Source organism: Phalacrocorax carbo, chromosome 5, assembly GCF_963921805.1.
Source record: "Phalacrocorax carbo chromosome 5, bPhaCar2.1, whole genome shotgun sequence".
Taxonomy (NCBI): domain Eukaryota; kingdom Metazoa; phylum Chordata; class Aves; order Suliformes; family Phalacrocoracidae; genus Phalacrocorax; species Phalacrocorax carbo.
The window spans coordinates 68467794-68487739 of record NC_087517.1 but is presented as its reverse complement, the minus strand read 5'-3'; the positions used below and the strand labels follow the sequence as shown (position 1 = coordinate 68487739).

The 19946-nt window shown below is 40.9% G+C and overlaps 1 protein-coding gene across 5 annotated transcripts in view; it reads right to left on the bottom strand.

Annotated features, from left to right (window-relative positions):
- The window catches only part of PPFIA1 (PTPRF interacting protein alpha 1), a 68477-nt gene extending 50796 nt beyond the window's left edge, over positions 1-17681 (bottom strand). For 4 of the 5 annotated variants that reach the window (XM_064452894.1, XM_064452897.1, XM_064452898.1 and 1 more), the window contains exons 1-2: positions 10000-11317; positions 8629-8892 (exon numbers count right to left, since the gene is read on the bottom strand). In XM_064452894.1, coding sequence (XP_064308964.1) covers positions 8629-8892 — 264 coding nt within the window. In that variant the 5' untranslated portion in view covers positions 10000-11317. Of the gene's footprint in view, positions 1-8628; positions 8893-9999; positions 11318-15311; positions 15403-17496 lie in introns of those variants that run through there. The other variant, XM_064452896.1, reaches the window with a different exon arrangement.
- Between the last annotated feature and the right edge of the window lie 2265 nt (positions 17682-19946).

Here is a 19946-nt window from a genome sequence, read left to right as displayed (position 1 = left end):
AACAAAACCCCAAAAATCCACAATTTAAACCCTGTGGTTGATCAAGACAGAGGTCCTTTCAGATGTGTGCAGCAGAATTCCCTTCTCCCTCAGTTTTTTTAAACACAATTTTGCTTTACACAGTGAGAAGACTTGTATATCAAGCATTCTGCATGAGCACAAAATAAAACAAACAAGCAATTCCACTTTCAGATGCCTCTCTCCCTTTTCAGTGGCTTGTTTCGTGATCGTGCTTGAAAACTCGGAAACAGTACTAAACAAGCATAATAAAATTGGTTACTATTTGCTGAGATAACCATGGATCCAGTACCATTAAAACAATAGGAATTTATGAGCCTCTTTACTGAGCAAGCCCCTTCCACATTAAAGAGAGTTTTATCTTTTACACCAAGGATTTGGGCAGCCAAAATTCCTTTTCAACTAATTCAAAATAAACACCATTTCTCATTACAGGAAACTGTCAATGTTGAGAAGACAAAGATTAATAAACTTCAAGAAACTGCAAGGTAGTTTCTTTACATGAAAATTCATGGTTAGATCTTTCAACTATATATTGAGCCAGTCTAAACTCTGTATAGGTCAACATAAAAATTCCTAGTTTAAACTGCACACCTTAAGGTGACTTTGTTTTGGTTTGTTTTTTTTAAACTATGTAAATTATTCGGCTACCTAAGCTTATATAATTATACCCTTATACTGTGTGCTGTTCTGTAAACTTGAGGTGGGAAAAAAAATATCCCTCCTCTTTTGACAGTAAAGAGTTCATTAGCCCATGGTCTACATTCTTTACTTATTTTTACCAGATATTCTACCCTGCATTTCTTTATAAATGGTAAATATGCATTTAAAAACAATGTTTCCCTACAGAACCAAATTCAATAAATATTTATATGGGAGGTAGGATTAAAAAAAGCAAGCACTGTGCTTCAGATAATTTCTAGACAATTAGATGTGAAATGGAATTAGATACCGAACTCTATCATGTACTAGTAATAGAAGTAAAGCACAACACAGCATGGCTCAGAGCATACGGAAACAGAGACTAGTGATCTACAGGGGGAAGGAAAACAAATAAAAGGCTGCCCGTTTTCCTATTGCAACAAATGGAGAACACTTGCTTATTTTCCAGGTGGAAGTTTTTTTCTACTCGACAAAACTAGAAGGACATGCATATCAAATTTTTAAAGTTTTTTTTCCACATGGCCCTTTGAACAAGTGATGGCCCATGTTTAAGATCTGTCCTGAAGGTATCCGATTATACCTAATATTGGTAGTATAAGGACCTTTTCATTAAGAAGTCTCAGAGCACTTCATAGAAGTTCTAAACCAAAATACTATTTCTAAACATTCGTATTTCTGGAAACATAACTGTAATACAGATGAACTACCAGAAAAGATATGTTGACTGTTCTTATTCATATGTACCCATTAAAAGTTATAGTATATTTCAAATGCAACCAAAATTATATTCCCATTAAGATTTTTACTACCATCCTCAAAAACCATATCCTGAGTAGACATGAACATAAATGCCTGAGCAAAGTTCAAGGCTAGCCACTGCAGAGAGGCAGAAGAGTAGATTAATCAAAGCTTCTCTTAAAAACATTACAGCTCCAGCCACTGTAGGAACAGGCCACAGAGCCTTGTCATGCCAATCAGAAGAAAAGGAGCTGATTTTCAGTAGAGCTTATAGGAAACCCACGGTAAAGTCTGAAATAGATACGGGTCATAGGCAAAAAACAGGTCAACCAACTATTCACATCAATTTAGAGACAACCTAAAGGAAAACAACACATCAGAATCAAACTGAGCATAATAGAATAGAATCATTAAGGTTGGAAAAGACCTCTAGGGATCATCAAGTCCAACCATCAACCCAACACCTCCATCTCTCCTAAACCATGCCCTGAAGTGCCACATCTACACGTCTTTTAAATACCTCCAGGGATGGCGACTCTATCACCTCTCTGGGCAGCCTGTTCCAGTGCCTGACCACTCTTTCAATTAAGAAATTTTTCCTAATATCCAGTCTAAACCTCCCCTGGCGCAGCTTGAAACCATTTCATCTCATTCTATCGCTAGTAACTTGGGAGAAGAATTATCTTTAAAAAGTATTGTAATCACAGTACTCCTCTAATTCTGAATACACAAACTAGGAGAGTATTCTCCCCAGGCAACCTGCAAATATGTATTCAGCTCACTACACAATTATGTGGAGTTTACAAAATGCAGAAACAGTATTTCCATGCATGTGAAAAAGTCAAGTTGAATAAAAAACTTACTCCACTCAACAGCAAAATAATAATAATTCTTTCAGCCTGGAGAATGTGAACACATTTTTCCTGGCAAGAATTACCACACATTTCCCCATTTACACTTGGAGAATCCACAGGCAGGCTTCCAAAAAAATACACTTGGAAAGTTACGAACACCCAGATTACCTGACACACACAATGCGTATTTATCCCTTCTCAGTATTTGTAGCTTGAGATCCATATATGCAAGAGAGACAGCAGTCAGCCTTACAGACTGAAAGGGACTTAAGCTGCCTGAATTGCTAAAAGCAGCTTACATGAAGACCTCTATCATACTTCTCTAAAGCATGAAAGTTTAAAAAAAAGGCAAAATTACATTGTGAAGTATATTGAGTACTGGGATGCAGTGCCAAGGTAGGAAGTGCAAAATCCAAAACTACTGATAGACAGCTAAAATGTGGTCTCCAAAGATTCAAGTTCTCTGACAACACTGTTGTCAGATCTACCACAGATCTACAGATATTAAAAAAACAAACGTGTACTCTTACCTCTAAGATCAAATTCTATAGCAAGTAAAACCAACATCCATCTCTCCTAAATAAATACCAGAAAGGAGAAACCAAAGTCACAGGCTAGCAGATGTTCAAACACTCAGAATGTGTAAGGGCAGTGTATTTTTAATTCATACCTACCTTAAAATCTAAGAGGGGTTTTTTCTTTTTTTTAAACATCTAGATGGAAATTGCAACTATGTAGCCACACTGAATCTTTAAGTTTTGCTAACAAACATCTTGAAGTAGTTTTGTTATACTCTTAGAAAGAGCAAAGATAAAATAGAAGGGATTGCAGATGAAAAAGTCTCAGAATACCAAAACAAACGCTACCTGTTGTACAAGAGGCTGCAGGCACGTTAGCATAGATCAGTATAGATGTGAAGTTCACCTGGTTCCAAATGTACCACATATTTTTAAAACAGCTTGTTTTGATTATAGCTCTTTTCACCCAAGCTTATTTACAGCCTGTTGGTTAGGCTGCAAGTTAGACTACAGCACACCAAACATTAATAAACCCATTATCAGACATTTGTACAGAGTAACAGAAGAGTAGGAAAAAATAATCACTAGTTCATCTTTCAGGGCTACATCCACAAGTCACTATTAAAAACAAACAAAAAGCATTTCTGAGCAGTCACCAAAACATTCTTCCTACAAATAAACTAAGGAAAATCAAAACAATAGTTTTAGACTTCATAAGATCTTTTTATTAAAGAGATTGATGGGACATCATAACAGCACTAAAGGTCACCCTGAAACACAAGAAAACTTTAATTCTAAATCTAATCTAGCTAAAAGGTCTATTTATAATCAAGATAACCAAAATTAAAAGCACAGTATAAACAGCAAGGAGCTAACAATAGGCAAGCAGATGTCTGCTGGGTAGGGGTGGGATGTTTCAATAAACAAACGCACCCAAACGTATTTAAATGAGAAACAAAGAAGTCAGAACAAATGCTAGAGACTTGGTCCTCAATATACTCCACTATACAGTTGAAGTGTAGCTACTCCCTATTTTTGCCTGATCGTAGAGCATACTTTCAGGTAACTTCATATTCTGAAGGATTGGACAAAAGTCGTCTGTTTCTATGCCTTGCAAAGAAAGACATGTTAGGGAAGTTGAGGTTTATTGATGAGTCAGTGAAGAATTCTAAACATTAACTCCTATCTCCATCTGATTTAAACTAGCCTAGATAAAGCAAATCTATCCAGTAATTTCCTAACAGTAAGAGCCAAGTAAGATTTAGCAACTGAAACTCAACATAGACAAGACTAAAATTATAGTTGTCTGAAAAAGCAATGGGAAGCGCCACGTTCATCTTTGCTGTCGGAACAGGATGAGAGAAGTGGAGGATACGTCTGCTCTGACATACATTTGCACACCTGAAACCCTTTTGGATCTCTATCATTTCTGGACACACGGGCTCAATGCTGAGACTAATGGCTTTTATTTAGAAGTCAGTACCATATCCTGCTAAAGTAAGAAGTATAAGCTATGACAGCTCAAGGCTGAACAGTTCTGAAAGCTGTCAATGGAGCTGCACTTAAAACGCTACGGAAATTTCAGCTGTTGCAAAGTTTGGCAAGCCCTTTACTTAATGTACTTTCTGCAACTGTGTTCTTCATATAATGTACAATTCAAAACCTCATTTCTGCATCTACGACATCCTGTATTATTTAAAACTTGTCTGGAGGAAATCCAAACAACACCATTATTAAAATGGCAACTAAATCCTTAACTTCATCATTATAAAACAATACCAGGGCAGTCCTCAGACCAAGTGTTCAGATCTTTCTTACACGCAAGACATCGAACAGTATTTCTGAGATTGTCTAAGGAAGATCATTCTGTAGAGACGTACCTGGATTTAGCTGAATACAAACAGACACACTATTTTTATTTGAAGTGTGCAGCACTGATAAAATATTCACTACAGATAGAATGCAGCTCAAGATGGCCTGCTGGGGACTCAATTAAGACACGATGGGCAACCTAGTAAAGCCAAAGCCTAACCAAAATTATAGGCAGCTTTTTTTTCTTCCCCATATAACTCCACATACAGTAAAGTCCTCTTATCTACACACAAACACACACAGCCTCTGACAGAAAGTTCTCATCTGCCCCTGTACATCCACTGAACACAAAAATTCTGAACAGGACCACCATAAATACTGAAAAAACCTCTAACTTATTTTACTTATCTTGGACAGAAATGAAAATAAAGTATGATAAAGTTAAGACCAAAAGATTAGAAGTGCAAGATTAAGATGGATCGTAATAAGAGTGCTACTGTATTGCAGAAGTATAAAATTTGTAGATCAGCTTATAAACTTCTTAGTACATATTAGAATTGTCATCCTGATGTGTTACTGCGAATTCATCAACTTTGCTTTTATTTGTGTTGGTGCCAGAGTCTCTGTAAATTAAAACTCTAGTCTCCTCCACCCGAAACAAGCACGTTGTTGTCATTTGCAGACTCTTCTACCTGAAATTCTACCAGCAAATTGAACCCTAGCCTGCAACACCTTAATAGCAAGGACTGGTAGTCAACTTGGACCTCAACTACCTTAAGCGCAGAATTTAACTTCTAAATGCAGGAGCATCCTGCAAATTTCACAGATTACCTTTAAAATTTTAAGTACACAAACCTTGAATTTTGTAGAATACACTCAAGAAGGCATTTAAAGGGCATAATTAAACCCACTAAGACCGTAATTAAATCGTAACAGAATGTGTTTACTAAAAATCAAAGTTCTAAGTTCTCAAAATGAAAAGTTAATGTTCATTTTTTTAGTGGAAAAAAATTGATGTTATTCTTCCTAGAATTTAAGGTCTTGCACAGCAATTTGATTTCATCTTCCAAGGTCAGAATACAAGTTTGACTAGGGTAATTTGTAATAGAAGGTAACTCCCAGAAAACAAAAAGCATTGCCAAGAATCCAGTTATTTTATCAAGACTGCGTTGATGTATTTCATTTCCAGCTGCCCATACAAGAAAAACTTGTCAGTTTTACTCTGTGTAAATGTAACAGATAAAGCCCATCTATAAGATTAGAATACTCTTCTCTCTGTGAATTAGACATCCACAACAAAAGTAATCTTATTCTAAATAGCTGTTTCAGGTTTATTTCAGCTAGAACTGATGCCTTTAAATTACTAGCTGACCACCTCACTACCAAGATACTAGAGGATTCTGTCTGACACTTCAGAGAATGGGCACCTCTGCTGCAGAGTAAATTGCATTTACTTTTATAATTTACAAGATGTGCAAACACACACGTATCGATTTGCCATTTTGTAACTCCATACATGCCCATATGAGCCTCCTCCCTACACACAGGAACTCAGTGAACGTAAGGAATTAAGTGCACAGATGCTATTAGAAATTTAGTGTCTTCATACTAAAAACAGAGAAGTAGTTTTGGTATAGAAACGATCAGTCTGGCATTCCTTTTTTTTTATACAAGGAGTTCCCATCAGTCATCAGAACGGTCTAAAACTGGCTGATTCAACTAAATACATAAAACAGGAAGAGTATACATACAAACAATTCAGTTCCATACTCCTTAAGCTAACATACTCCAAAATCAACTGCAAAGACACATTACAAGCTACATGCCAAGTCTGAGGGAGAAATAATACATTGGTTACATAGTGATTTAGTAATTCACACAATTACACTAGTATTTGTACAACTAGTTAAATTGATCTTCATATCTCTACTAAATTGAAAATAATTACTATGATAAAAAAACTTCAAAAATGTACACTACTAAATCCCTTCTCTCCTGAAAAAAAAAAAAATACAGTTGTCAGTAAATTTAAAGTTACCCTGCTTCCACCCCTCCTTGAAGTCCACAGCTAAACAACGGGTCATTTGAGGCAGTAGTTCAAAAGAATGCTCAGCTTGAAATAATTAACAAAAAAGTTTGAATAGTTTCAAATGTTACAGTCGCCACAAAGTTTTACTAGTGAACATTTATTAGAATTTAAAAAAAAAAATCTTTTCACCTCAACAGAAATTTACACCTAAAAAGTAACAGACACTTCACCATAACAACAAAAACGTGTCAAATACAGAAGTTATTTCTGATTGTAGCAAGAACAATAAAATACTTTTGACTTTTGAAAGATGATTGCATCAGCAATCATCACCTTCCTCAATCATTTGAGCTTAAGTACCACTTAAGGAGGACAAAAGTGGCAGTTTTCACAACACAATAACAGTATTTTTCAACAGCAATCTACAAAAATCCATAAGACTGCTGTATATTTATAAAAAATTGCATTAAAATTTCTCTCTCAGCTGAACTATGAGACATGCTTTCCTACAGATTTCACATGAAACCATACAATTATGACATTCTTGAAAACGGGAATTTTTTTTAACTGCATTAGTCTTTTAGAAATGTTTAGGAAGAAATGTTTATGTCTAAGTAGCTTACCAGATTTAGGAAGGAAAGGTAAGAACGCAAAAGGGAAGAAGAGAAACAGTACAGTTTAGAGCTCAGGTGATTCTACTCAGCCAGAAATTCAAGTGTAACAGTTTACAGATCATACAATTGGTTAATGGCATTCATTAATGTAGCAGAACTGAAATAGCGGCTAAATAGAAGCCACAATTATTACAACAAAAGAAAACAATGATTTTTTTGCCTGCAGCACATGATTTAGCACAGGGAACAGCAAAGTTTGGAAACTTCTCCTTTCTGATTTCCATCATACCATTGTAACAAACTAGATTAACATGCATTACTTTTCAGTTTCTATCCCTGAGTGATTGCCAGTACCAATTACCATACCAAGAGTCATACAGCAATTACATTCTAATGAGAGGAGTGGAAACAGAAGGGTTTAAAACCACTGCTTTAAAGTGCATAAACAATAACTACAATATTTAAGCATATGTAAACATTTGTAAAAATAAGTATTCTTGGAATAAAGCATGCAAATATAACACCATCATGATATACTTGGGACAACAACCAACCACACTAGAAAGGCTATCGACAGTTAACTGACACCTGAAAGCGGCCTCTGCTTTGCCTACAATCAACTGCTTCTCAGAGTTCAAAGTCCAGCTGTATTCTTTTTAAATAGAATGGATAAAAAACAAGTCCATAGACACCCGCCATCGTTCCTAACTAGACACTACTGCCCTATGTAACACATATAGCACTACAGGCTGTATGTTGGCACGCTGCGTCCTCTGAAAGTCGAGCATCAGTAATTTCTAGCAAGAACAAAAAAAAAACCAAAACCAGAAATCCAAACTCTCCAAAAGGAACTACATGAGTTAAACAACAATGACTTCTACCCTGCCATGACAACTCAGCGTGTATTCACAAGGTAGCACCTCTAAACTCTTCACGTTTTTAAATCAAAGTCCATAATGGTACCAGAATGGCTGCCTTCTTTCCCAGAATGGCCTGTGCATAATTCTTAAGCACGTGAATGAATCAGGCAGGCAGAAACAACATTAAAAAAAACCCACTAGTGACAGAAGAAAGTCCATCAAGTTCCATTAAACAAAAGGATGTAGATAAGACTTCACGCTCAAGCTAAGCCAAAGAAATGCCAGAAACTGGGAAAGCATCCTAGAGGGAAAGAAGGGCCGATGTTCCCCACTTGCCCTGCTTTTATATCTTTCTGACAGCAAGCAAGCACCAACAGATACTTCAGGAAAGTACCAGGCTAGATAGATCTTCCCCTAACATAACCTGACGCTTCAGTAAATCAAATATACAAAAAGCCAACAAAAAACCCACAAACAATACAAAAATTATGGATAGATACCTTCCTTTCAAAATGTCCATACCTGTGGAAGTGCAGTATTGAGCTGTCTCTGCAAGGAATCTCTCTCATGACCAACTTCATGTAGCTTGCCCTGGGTCAATGCTAGCGTCTCCTGAGTTTCTCTTAGTGTTTCCAGAAGGCGATCCCTTTCTTCCAACATGGATACCATTAATTGCTCAAAATGGGAATCAGCATCTGACTGTAACGGGGAACCTGAACCATGGCCTCCATTTCCCCCAGAGGGAATCTCTGCCTCACTGATGGTTGGCATCACCTCACACATCATCTTGAAACAAAATAAGACAAAACAAAGACCATAAATTTAAGTCAAACAAATCTAAACAGGATAAGCAAAGGAACTTTGGATATGACCCATAATACCAACTTAGCTCTCCCAATGATAGCATCAGCAAAGGTTGCCAACACCTTAGTGTTTGCCACTATTTCATTAAGACTGCAGGAGAAAAGGTATGCAATCAATTTAATCAAGGCATCGCTTCATAATGAGAATCTTGTGACTTCTTGCAAAACCAGATTTTTACAGCTACGTTTCAAACTGTGATCTCATTTTAAAGGATTTATAGTTTTGTTAAAAGTAAACCACTGCTGAGATCTTTAAAAAAAACAAAGATAAGCGTGCAGCATACCACCAAAAATTATACACTTAAACCAGTAACTGTTTACACTGCATATTTTGAGAATCGTTATCTGTTTCTTCCAACGCTTGAAACATACAAAGATAGTATCTCAAACAGCACTTTGAGCTTATGCTGGCTGTAGAGTCTACAGTAAAAGTGATGCATGTAAATTAGTGGTAAAATAGTCCAATTCAGGAGATACGCATGTAAAGGGAGATAAAAAGCAAAAAATTCATTATGAAGGTGTAGCAGCTGTCACTGTGGATAACAAAAGTAAAGGTAAGCAAAAATAATTCAAGGCAGAGTATGATATAATTAACAATGCAAATGTAAATACCGTACTACTGTTAAATTGGAAGGACTTTTAAGAGACCCTAACAGATCCTTACAAGAGGCTACGGTATCAAGTTTTTTAAAAAGCATGGAAAAAAACCACTAATATAATTACTGCACACTCTCAGTGAGCCACTAAGTTCTTCAGACAGCCTCTCTCGACATCACAAACCTACAAGAACCTGAGGCAAATCAGAAAAAAAGATAGTTCTCTCAATGTCTCAGGTACCACAAAGTTTGTTCTCAGCCTTAAAATCTCACACTCATATCTGAACATTTTAAAGAACAATTAAACTCATTCTGAGCCTTATAGTGGGACCTTGCAGTCCCTTGAAAGGCTTGGAACAGCCTGAAGTGCTTTATAACATTTTCATGCATGATTACAGTAAGCTCTGTGTTTTCAACACCACTACATTATTTACCTTGCTCAATAAAATAAAAAGGCTCGGAAAACAGGCCCCAGGTTTCCTGCAGTACCAGTTCTTCTCTGTTTTTAGTAGATTTTTGTTACCCCCAAAAACCTTTCAGATCGCAAGGCATCCATTCAGCTCCAGTCCAATGTCTATTTAATTTAAACACCCCGTGCACATGAAATCAAATAAACCTGCCGAGTAAAGAGCAGATCCAGCAAAAAGCAGCAGCAGCAGCTTCAGCTAACTAGCCAAGTCCCCAGAACAGAAGAATGTTAAAATAAACTGTCTCAGCTTCCCATCCCTCTATTACTGGCCCATAGGTCCTGCAACAGCTGGAATGGGGGAATCATGTGCTGAGGGGGGGGCGGGAAAACAGAAGTCTGATGCAGTGGTGCAACAAGCTTCAATAGTTCATCGCTCCTAAATTCCACTCAGGTCACAATCGCATTATTAAAAAGAGTATGGACAGCATGGGAAAACGGCAAGAGCTTTCCCGTAAAGGATTTAGAAAAGCCTCCGTTCTCGTCTCTTCTCTTAATTCCAACGGGAGGCTCCCCTTCCAGTTTCCTGGGTCTGAGTTCAAACATTTATAATCCCAAGAGCAAGACGCTGGTATGGCTTTGGAAGGCGAGGAGAAGGGAGACCTGCTGTTTCCTCCGCCCGCTCTCGGCCCGGCCGGTCCCACCGACGATGCTCCGGAGCCGCGATATCCAGCCGAGAGGGGTGAGAGAAACCCACCGAGGAGGGAGGCAGCGCCCGGGAAGCACAGGCGGGGGAGGAAGGCCCCAAATAGACCGGGGGCACCGGGAGCTCGCCGCCCGCGTCCCGCCGCTCCTCTCCCGCGGCAGGGCCCGAGAAACAAAGGTGCTGGCCGAGGAGATGGGGCTCCTCCGTTCCCGTCCCCGGCCCCTCACGGGGAGCGCCGGGCCGGGCCTCCCTCCCCGCCGGGAGGCCCCAGCGGCGCCGGGAGCGCGGCCCCGCAGCCGCGGCAGCCCACACACCGCCGGCCGGGGCTCAGCGCAGCCCCTGAGGGGCGAGCCCGGCCGCCGAGGCCCCGGCGCCGAGAGGGCCGAGCAAGCCCTCCCTCCGGCCCCTACCGAGCGGCGGGGCAGACTCCCCCGCGGCGGGAGGACTCGCGTCCCTCCGGGCCGGGCCCGGCTCCGCCCGCCGCCGCCGCCGCCTCCACGTCCGTGGTGGCCGGCGAGGGGCCGGCTGAGGCCGGGGAGGTGTCGCTGCGTCCCGCGGCGGCCCGGACCCGGCGGTGCCGCCGCGGTCTCCGGGGGCGGCAAAGGCCCCGCGCGCTCGGAGAGCCCCGATCGCCACCGACCGCCGCGCCAGCACCGAGCGCCGCCGCCTCCCGCTTCTCCCGGCGCCCTCTGCGGCTCCTGCCTAAATCAGTGCGGGGCCCACAATGCACCGCGCGGGGAGGCTCGGGCCCTCCTGCCCTGCTTCCCCGGCGCCCTGAGCCGCGGGTTCGAGACCCGCTCCTCCGCCGCCGGGCTGCAGCCGCCGTGAGCGCCCTATCCCTTCCCCTACAAGCGATACTCCCGCCGCCCACGGGTGTCCGCCCGAAAGGAGGGCTGCCACGTCTCGGGAGCAGAGCCCCGGGCTAAGAGGTGTGTTCGCTGAGGGCTGAGCAACAGGGCAGGACCGGAGTCATCACCGCTGTGCGAGTGCCAGAGTCGCCCCGCAATCGCAGTCTTTCCCGGGGCCTGCGTGTCACGGCATGGTCCTGCCAGGCGGGTCTGCCTGCTCTTGCCAACAGCGCGCTCCCTTCTGCGGGCATCGCCCGCTGGGGCCTGCCCTGATACCTCAGCTCGCTCCTGTCGCCTCAACCCGCTCCCATCCCCTCGGCCCGCTCCCATCCCCTCGGCCCGCTCCCATCGCCTCAGGCCTGCTCCTGTCCCCTCCACCTGCCCTTTCATCCCTGACCTGCTCCCCTGGTCTCAGCCCACCGCCTGTGCCCTGCATCTGCACCCTTGCAACATACATTCAAAAACATTTGGGGGAGGGGGGTGGCGGTAAGCCGTGTGTTCAAGCCTTACAGCTCGCAGAGCTGTGAGGTGATGGTTTTAACCAATTAAACGGTGTAACTAGCTGCTCTGTGGTGAGTAGAGCAGCTGGAGCAGCTAACGCCTGCGTGGGTCTGCGGGCCACAGAGAGCAGTGCAATGAGCTGCCTTCCACCATAACTCACAGGAGGTGTGGGGGGGGGATGAAGGCTTCTCCTGCCTCACCCTGTGAGGAAGCAGTGGCACCCCGTCCTCAGCACAGCTCCAGTGAGGGGTGACTTTGCCGGCATAGCTTATTCCCCACAGGAAACAGGCTGTGGCTACACTGACAAAATAACTTTTTTTTCCTGTGTGAGCTGGTTCCAAAACAGCATATAAACATTTTCCGCTTGCATTTATCTAGCTTTTACTCTGTTCCTGGATGACCATGTTTCTAAAACTTTTTCCATGCGCCTGAGTAAGCTTGGAGTTCGTAGGCAAAGCTTAGAAAAATCTCTTTTCTCTCTTCCATTTGTGTCACTACTACGAATAAAGCATTTGCATTTTGGACCCTATTCTTGCTTTTATAGTGGAAAGCGCTGAAAAGCATCACGGGCCAGTTATGCAGACAGGAGCACATCATGCCAAAAGCAGCAATCCCTGCGCTGAAGGTTGTGCAGTTTTGTGCCTGGATTACATGGTAGTTAATTTGTAAACATAACATGTGGACACCTAGCGCTGGATAGAAAAGGTCATTAATGAGTCACTCTTCCTTCCCCCAAATATGAAAACCTTTACAATTTTACCACATTGTGCTCTTTCCCTTTGGTATTTGAGCCTTTAAGGTGAATTCAGGTCACATTTTTAAGTTTTTCCTCTACAGCCATGAGGTGTAGACTTTTCTGTTTGTGTCTCAGAGTTTCTGATATAATCACATGACTCTGGGAGCTGGAACTTTAAAGAAAACACTAAATATTACGAGGCACATTCAAATCACAAGTTCTGCCAGATACTGGTTAGCACAGGTTTAATGCTGAGTAATACACCATTGAAGTGTAATTGTATACTGATATCTGACTTTTCAATGTAGAAAGAGTAGCAAAATAATTCCAAAATCAATCGTACTCTTCCTGAGGAAACCTCCCAATGTTATGAATCAACCTGTGCTGTCAAATAGTCTCGGTATAGCTCATTGCTATTATTTATAAGCTTTGATATATTTATATTGATATATTTAGAAACTTAGAAGCTTCGATAAACTACTTAAAATTATCATGGGAGAGTAGGAAGGAATCATGGAATCACAGAATGGTTTAGGTTGGAAGGGACCTTTAGAGGCCATCTAGTCCAACCCCCCTGCAGCGAGCAGGGACATCTTCAACTAGATGAGGTCGCTCCGAGCCCCGTAAGGCACTTGGCCACCTCCTTCAACCTGCTGCTGAGGGTTTAACCCACACTGAGGGGTTCTTTCGCATAATTCACATTAATGTAGAACTATAGCAAAATCTGGGCCATACTTATAAAGCATAGCAACATATTCCTGGGGGTCAAACGAAGGTAGTTAGTTAACGCCTAAAACTAGGTCCCGAAGATTACCTCTGACGTAATCAGCTCTTTATTTCTAAGCACATTTCTACAGATCAAGAAAATTGTCTCCCGTTACTCGCCTGCAATTCATCAATGACTCTCTTCCTCATACAGCACAGGTCCTGATTTTGTCTGATTCTTTAAAGAAAACAAAAATACCCTGCCAGCTTGACCTGCCTGTTGAAAAGTTAAGCAAACGAGTAGTATAAATACTTAAACTCTTCATATGCAAGTGAAAAACAAACCCAGTTTTCTAAGCATGGTCACAAATCCATAGGATGAAAATGTATTGGCAGAAGAGGAGAGATGGTATTTCTTTACCTCTCAGACTAGGATTTCAGATAATTTTTTCCTTCTTCTATAATGCAATATTCAGGAGGGTAATATAAAAATATAAATAAGTGAAATTGATATCAGTCCAGTAAAGTGAGACTTTAAAAACTGACAAGCATTTTTTAAAAAATAATTCCTCTTGTTTATTATTTTTTTAAACATATAGTAACTGTTTTGAAGATTATAAAGTTTTTTCCCCGCCGTCTTCATTTTGTTGTCACTTACACTGCAAGTATAGTATCAAAGTGACAGCCTGCTTAATTTTTAGCAGAAAGCCCTCAATATTGAAAATTACTGATTTCATTGTGAAATCATTTATGAATAATAGTCTTGGCATCAGCTCTTCAAATAATGCCCTGCAGGCAAAATAGTCTTTCCGCCTGTGGTGGCAGAAAAGCCATTTCAGACATTACATCCACTGATCTGCTCCAGGTCCAGTTCATACAGTTTCTAAATTTCATGCTTACACTTGCACAAAAAAAATATTTTTGAAGCAGAGCATCATGTGTTAATCCTGAGAGGAGGGAAAACATATTTTATAGACAAACTGGTAAAGCTATATTGGGAAATGCTCATTTTTCTATCGATCTCCAAATGGAGCCCTGCAGCTGACCTATGGTGCCTGAACTATCGCATGATGAAATTGTAAATAAAATATGTGGGCATAACGATTAAAGTATGCTAAAATAAGCTACCATCGACTGACTACAATCATATATTTCTTAGGCTTCTTTATTACCAGAAAAGCTACATTCTTCCACTGACAACAAGGAGCATGGAATTTCATCCCAGCCAAAGTTTCCACACTGCAGTTGCTTCAATGAATTCAGGAATTTATTTCAGAATTCAGAATTTTATTCAGAATTCAGAGGGGAACCATTTGTTGGATTGGGACCATAACTACTTTTGGAAGAGAAATTGAAAAATTACAGAAACTACACATCTCAAAATATTTTCAAGAATTTAAGGGAATTATCTTGTTGCCACTAGTTGACAAGCAATGAGCAGTTCCAGCCCAGCAGCAGGGATTTGAATTCGAGAGCCAGCGTTGGCAATTGGTTCCCAACGTGGAGGTTTTCCCTGTGGCAGGGTCACTGCCGAGCACTAAGTGTTCACTGCAGACCTTAGAGGTTTTGCCTCTCCCCTTCCCAAGCTGAGGGTGAGTTTTTGTTCCCTGCGAGTATGTTTCTCAGGTGCGTCAGCTGTGGTGGCGAGGGTGATGGAGTCATGAGATACCTTTACTGATAGGACAGTGCTTATTATTATGTTCTCATCCTTTGGGAGTCAGAGTTCAAATGGGCTGAAACTGTTTGGCCTGGCTCTGTCTAACCTATGTTGCAAGTCAAGGAAGTCAGAATTCCAGGTCGGAATTCAGGTGGACTGTGCGTGCCAGGAAAAGCAAAATCCTCACCTTTCCTCTTGATTACTTTTGCTGCACTACTTCTGTGGATAAAGAGGACTTCAGTCTAAGGAGCTGTCAAGGCAGCATCTTCAAAACAAGGCTGAAAAATACAGTGGAATTTACAGCTGCATGAACAAACACAATTTCACTTCAACTCATTGCACATAAAAAATGAAAGGTAATAATGTCAACAGAAAGAATGTGGCCTGGTTTGATTTTGATTTAACATATGAGTCAAATAGAGACTTTGTAATTATAAGGGCAAAACGTTAAACACTGTAATAGGCATAGAATTTATAATCTCTACCAAACTGGACATTGCGATACATCCAGTCAGATTAACTGATCTCAGACCCAAGTTATGTAGAATAAATTAATAAGTGAACCTCAGTATTCACCCAGATCCTAAAAGATGTCATTACATTTTCCCCTTGGTTTGGGATGACTTGGAATATGGTTGTTTCTTCTTCTGAAACTAAGTTTTGTTTTGTCCATAAATGGTTAAAACCAAAAATAGTAGTTGTACCATCTACCAACCATAATCACGCTTCATTATGAAAGCAACGAACCTACCACACAATTCTGAAAAGAAGAATAAATATGAATGAACTCTACATATTAGTCTTCACTTCAACCAGCTTGTTAACAAGTCACAGACACTCTCGCATTCAGCTTTCCCAGCTCCTCTCATCTATGGTTGGGCTTCCTGTCTAAGAGGCTTTAGCTGTAGACCCTCCTCAGCCTCAAGGAGTTGCCACCTTTGTCTTTGTCACCTTCAAATCATGTATCACTCCATACACAAGTCTCAGAGGAGAGGTGGAAAAGTCAGTGGTTAGGCACTTTCTTGAGAAATGGGTTTCAGCCTCAGGTGGGAACAGAGTTCCCATGGCATATAAATGTCTGCTATATAAAAGAGAGGCACTGTCTCCTCATGTATAAAGAGCCAGGTATTTATTCATGCCCAAAAGGATGGCTTAGTCCAGTAGGGAACTTGAATCCAGAATATCCTAGTTAAGGAATATGCCTCCACGTGACATACTGCGAATACCTTCGTTAAACACCTCGCTTTGTGAATGCTACACTCAAGGACCAGACCATGGATACAGCAGAATTTCTGAGGGACGTCAAAAATATCTGAAAGGCCTGATTTTGAAGCCATATTGCTATCCCTGTGTGCAGTCTACCATAGCCCAAAGCGGATCAGCGTACCGTCAGGGCTTCAAATGCCACAAACACAACTGAATAATCAGATCTTTTTATAATGCTCTGTGTTTCACGTCAATACATATGAAATAATAAAGTCAGGAGAACTCCCAGGTATTTACTGCAAAATATCAAAATATTTCTCAGCATTCCTATTTACTTTGGAGTACAAGGAAAATGGTTTCCTTTTCTTTTCCTCCTGGGCATGTAACCCAAGATACACCGTACAACATCAAGAGCACTAGCAGCTCAGATCTTTTTAACTAAGTGAGTATGACATCTCCTTTATAAGTTCAGCAAGAGGTCTGGCTCCCTGTCCATATCACTTAGTGAGATGTAACACTTGCAGACTGTCCAGAAAGAGCCATACTCTAAATCAGCTGACGGCAAAGTAATCAGTTCAGGGACCCAGGTTAAATATCTCTTTGCACCTCAAAGCCACATGATGAAATTCAAACAAAAGCTGTTAAAAACAGGGAGGAGAAAAAACCAAAGCATTCCTTTCCTGTCACATGATAAATTAGATCCTAATGTTTATCCAAGCTCAGCAAAACAGCAACCTCTTCCTGCCAGCAAGTTTTGCACGGCGAGGTGTCAGGGTCCGGCAGTGCTGAGCTGCCTTCCTTGCCGGCAGCGCGGCTCTGAGGACAAACACCTGCTGCCACCCGCTCACTGCGAGGAATTGCTCCTCACCAGAAGGCGAAGGAGCAAAGCGCTCCTCTGTTCGCATCACAGCAGCGTGGGGTTGCATCCGCTGCTTTCTCTGCCCAGAGAGTGCTTAATGGTTCATTTGTACTGAAATTTCCTTTGTGAGCCTCAAAGCCACCCCACGCTAGCACAAAACCTCAGCTGAAAATAGTCCAAGATCGCCTACGCATCTTTTTTTCCTTCCGAGTTGAGCCGGCGGTACCTATTTACTCCTTGTCCTTTATAGATGACTTAATGACTTATCAGCAAAATGCATTTTGAACACATTTCAGGCATTTCATACTGAAATGAATAGATGAAAGAACAGCATTTTTGCCAACAGCACCGATTATTCTTTTGTCAGTAGATAGACGTGTCCTGAACTATTCTGTTACCGTAACAAATGTCTCTAGAGGTTGCCAGACAGAAGAGACTCTTTGCCTGAGGGAGAAGGAACAAGAAGAGAAGAGGCTGGAAGGTGGCCTATGGAGAAGAGGACAGAGGTAATTAATGGTTATGCCCATGTATAAAGATAAATGCACTAGTAAATGTGTCAGCCCTTCGGCAACAGAAGCCATGACTTATAGAAACCATGCCTTGACACAGTTCTTCTTTAGATCAACATTTTATTTATATAATATGGGTCTACATGAATCTATGTCAGATTTAGGCAGATGTAAATCAAATCAGAATTGGCTGAAACCCTTTGAAATTCCAGAGGGTTGAAATTTCAGAGGGTTTTGAGTTGGACTTACTGCATCTGATAGGAAGAAAAGCCTCCGCAAAACACCCAGGAAAGCAAAGACATGCAGAAAACTCTTTAAGAGACCAGATGAACTTACACTATTTTTTTAATGGGAATCATACCTATGTCAAGACCATAAATATTTTCCAAATTTAGCTGCTATTCCTGCCACCAAAACCATATATATGCACTCAAGTACAAACTCACTGAACTCAAAAAGGTTTTCAGCCTCCTTTCAGCTTCAGCTGTGCAATTTGCAGTTCCGAGTTATTGCAGCTGTTGTCTTTTTTGTATGGATTTACAGCAGCAGAAATCCCCTTGAGCTAGAAAGAATTTCTAAAGAAAAGTATCGTTTATTTCAATCTGGAGTGAAACATACCCCCAATATCTAATGCAAACAGTCTACACAAAATAAATGTACTGATTTCAGCCCACCTTCAAATAGTTTTTTTGGAACTATAATGAAAGATATCTACCTAGAAGTGCATTGTTATAAATTCAGGGCAATAGGGTTGCACATTATTTAGCTACACAATTTTTTAAATGAATACTTTTAGGAAAAGCCAGATTCATGTGAAATAGTTCTGAATAACATTGGAAGAAGAAAGTGTCTGGAGTCAAGAATTCAGAACCAGCTGTGATAATGCAGCTCCTGACTAACTAGAACAGGTTTGGATACATTCCACCCAGCTGACCACCTACATCACGAACCCATTTACCCTCAGTTGCCTCTGTAATCAGTGGAGCGGAGAGAGCTACTCCATGGGAGTGATTCAGATCTTTGGTGTGGTCCATGAATCACCTGCTCAAGATGCTTGTCTCTTCTCATTGACTACAGAGGGAGCCTAGGGCAGCCGGACTCCTGCTATGGGACCCACAGTTAGGTGTCTAAACTAGCGTGAGATGAATCTGGGCTGGGATGCTGGATACGTGCAGAAAATAGCACAGCTTGTTTGTAGGAAAGTTAGTAAAATCAATGTGAATGTCCATAGAAATAAGTAGTTCTGTTATTGGCTCTGGATTTAGCAGCCCAAGGTTTGTCGGTCTTCTTAATTTTAAGTGGTCTGGAATTAATTTACATTTGCAAGACTGGAGCCTAGAGCTTCAGGGCCATGGCAATCTCGCAGGATATGTAAAAAATCAAGTACCAAGAAAAAAACCCTGTGTTATTTTTATTCCAAAACACCTTGTATATGCATGCGCTGATCCCAGAGTGAGCTCCATAGACATTTAGCCTTTCACCTGTTTATTTCGCAAGACCCCAAGAGAGAAAGGGAGTTGGTTTCTATGCAGATCATTTCAAAATCGAGGCTTCAGCTTTTAGAATGTTTTGAGACCTGTTAAGAGAAAAAAAACCCAAAAGATTGTATTATTTTAATAATATATGCAATGAGCTTTATAAATAGTCTGACTAGAGTAAAAAGGATTTGTGGGTGAAGTAACACTTCTGTTCCTGTAAATCAGAGTCTGAAGGAAAAAAAATAGGTTTTTTTCACTTTGTCTGCTCTGCAAAGGCTCCTACTGTTTCAAGTGGCTTTGGAGTAGGCACTAAGCAAACTGGACCATGATTTCTATGTACTCAGGATCCTCTATTATTAGCCCTTCATACTGTAGTAAAGTAGATAAAAGCATTTAAAAAATAAAGAGATCTCATATAGCACTTAAGCCTATTTTTAATCCTTAACTGACTAGATTTCAGGTGATAACATACCTTTCATTACACACACATTGCCTGCATGAAATTGTACGCAGCAATCACTGCAGCCCTTGGAATTAGTAGTTATGGGGATTCAGTGCAATCAGTATGCACAGTCAGAGTCTAAACACCAGTAACTCTCCTCTCAACAAAGGCTGTCTACTTTAGTAAAACCTCCTCCATCAACGTTAGTAATTGTCATGTACAATACTTACATCTTCCAGGGAGAATACCTAATTCTCCTGACTTTGATAGCAATTTCTCAAATACACATGTGAAGCTTAGCTGGTGGCCAATTTCTGCATTCTCTTCT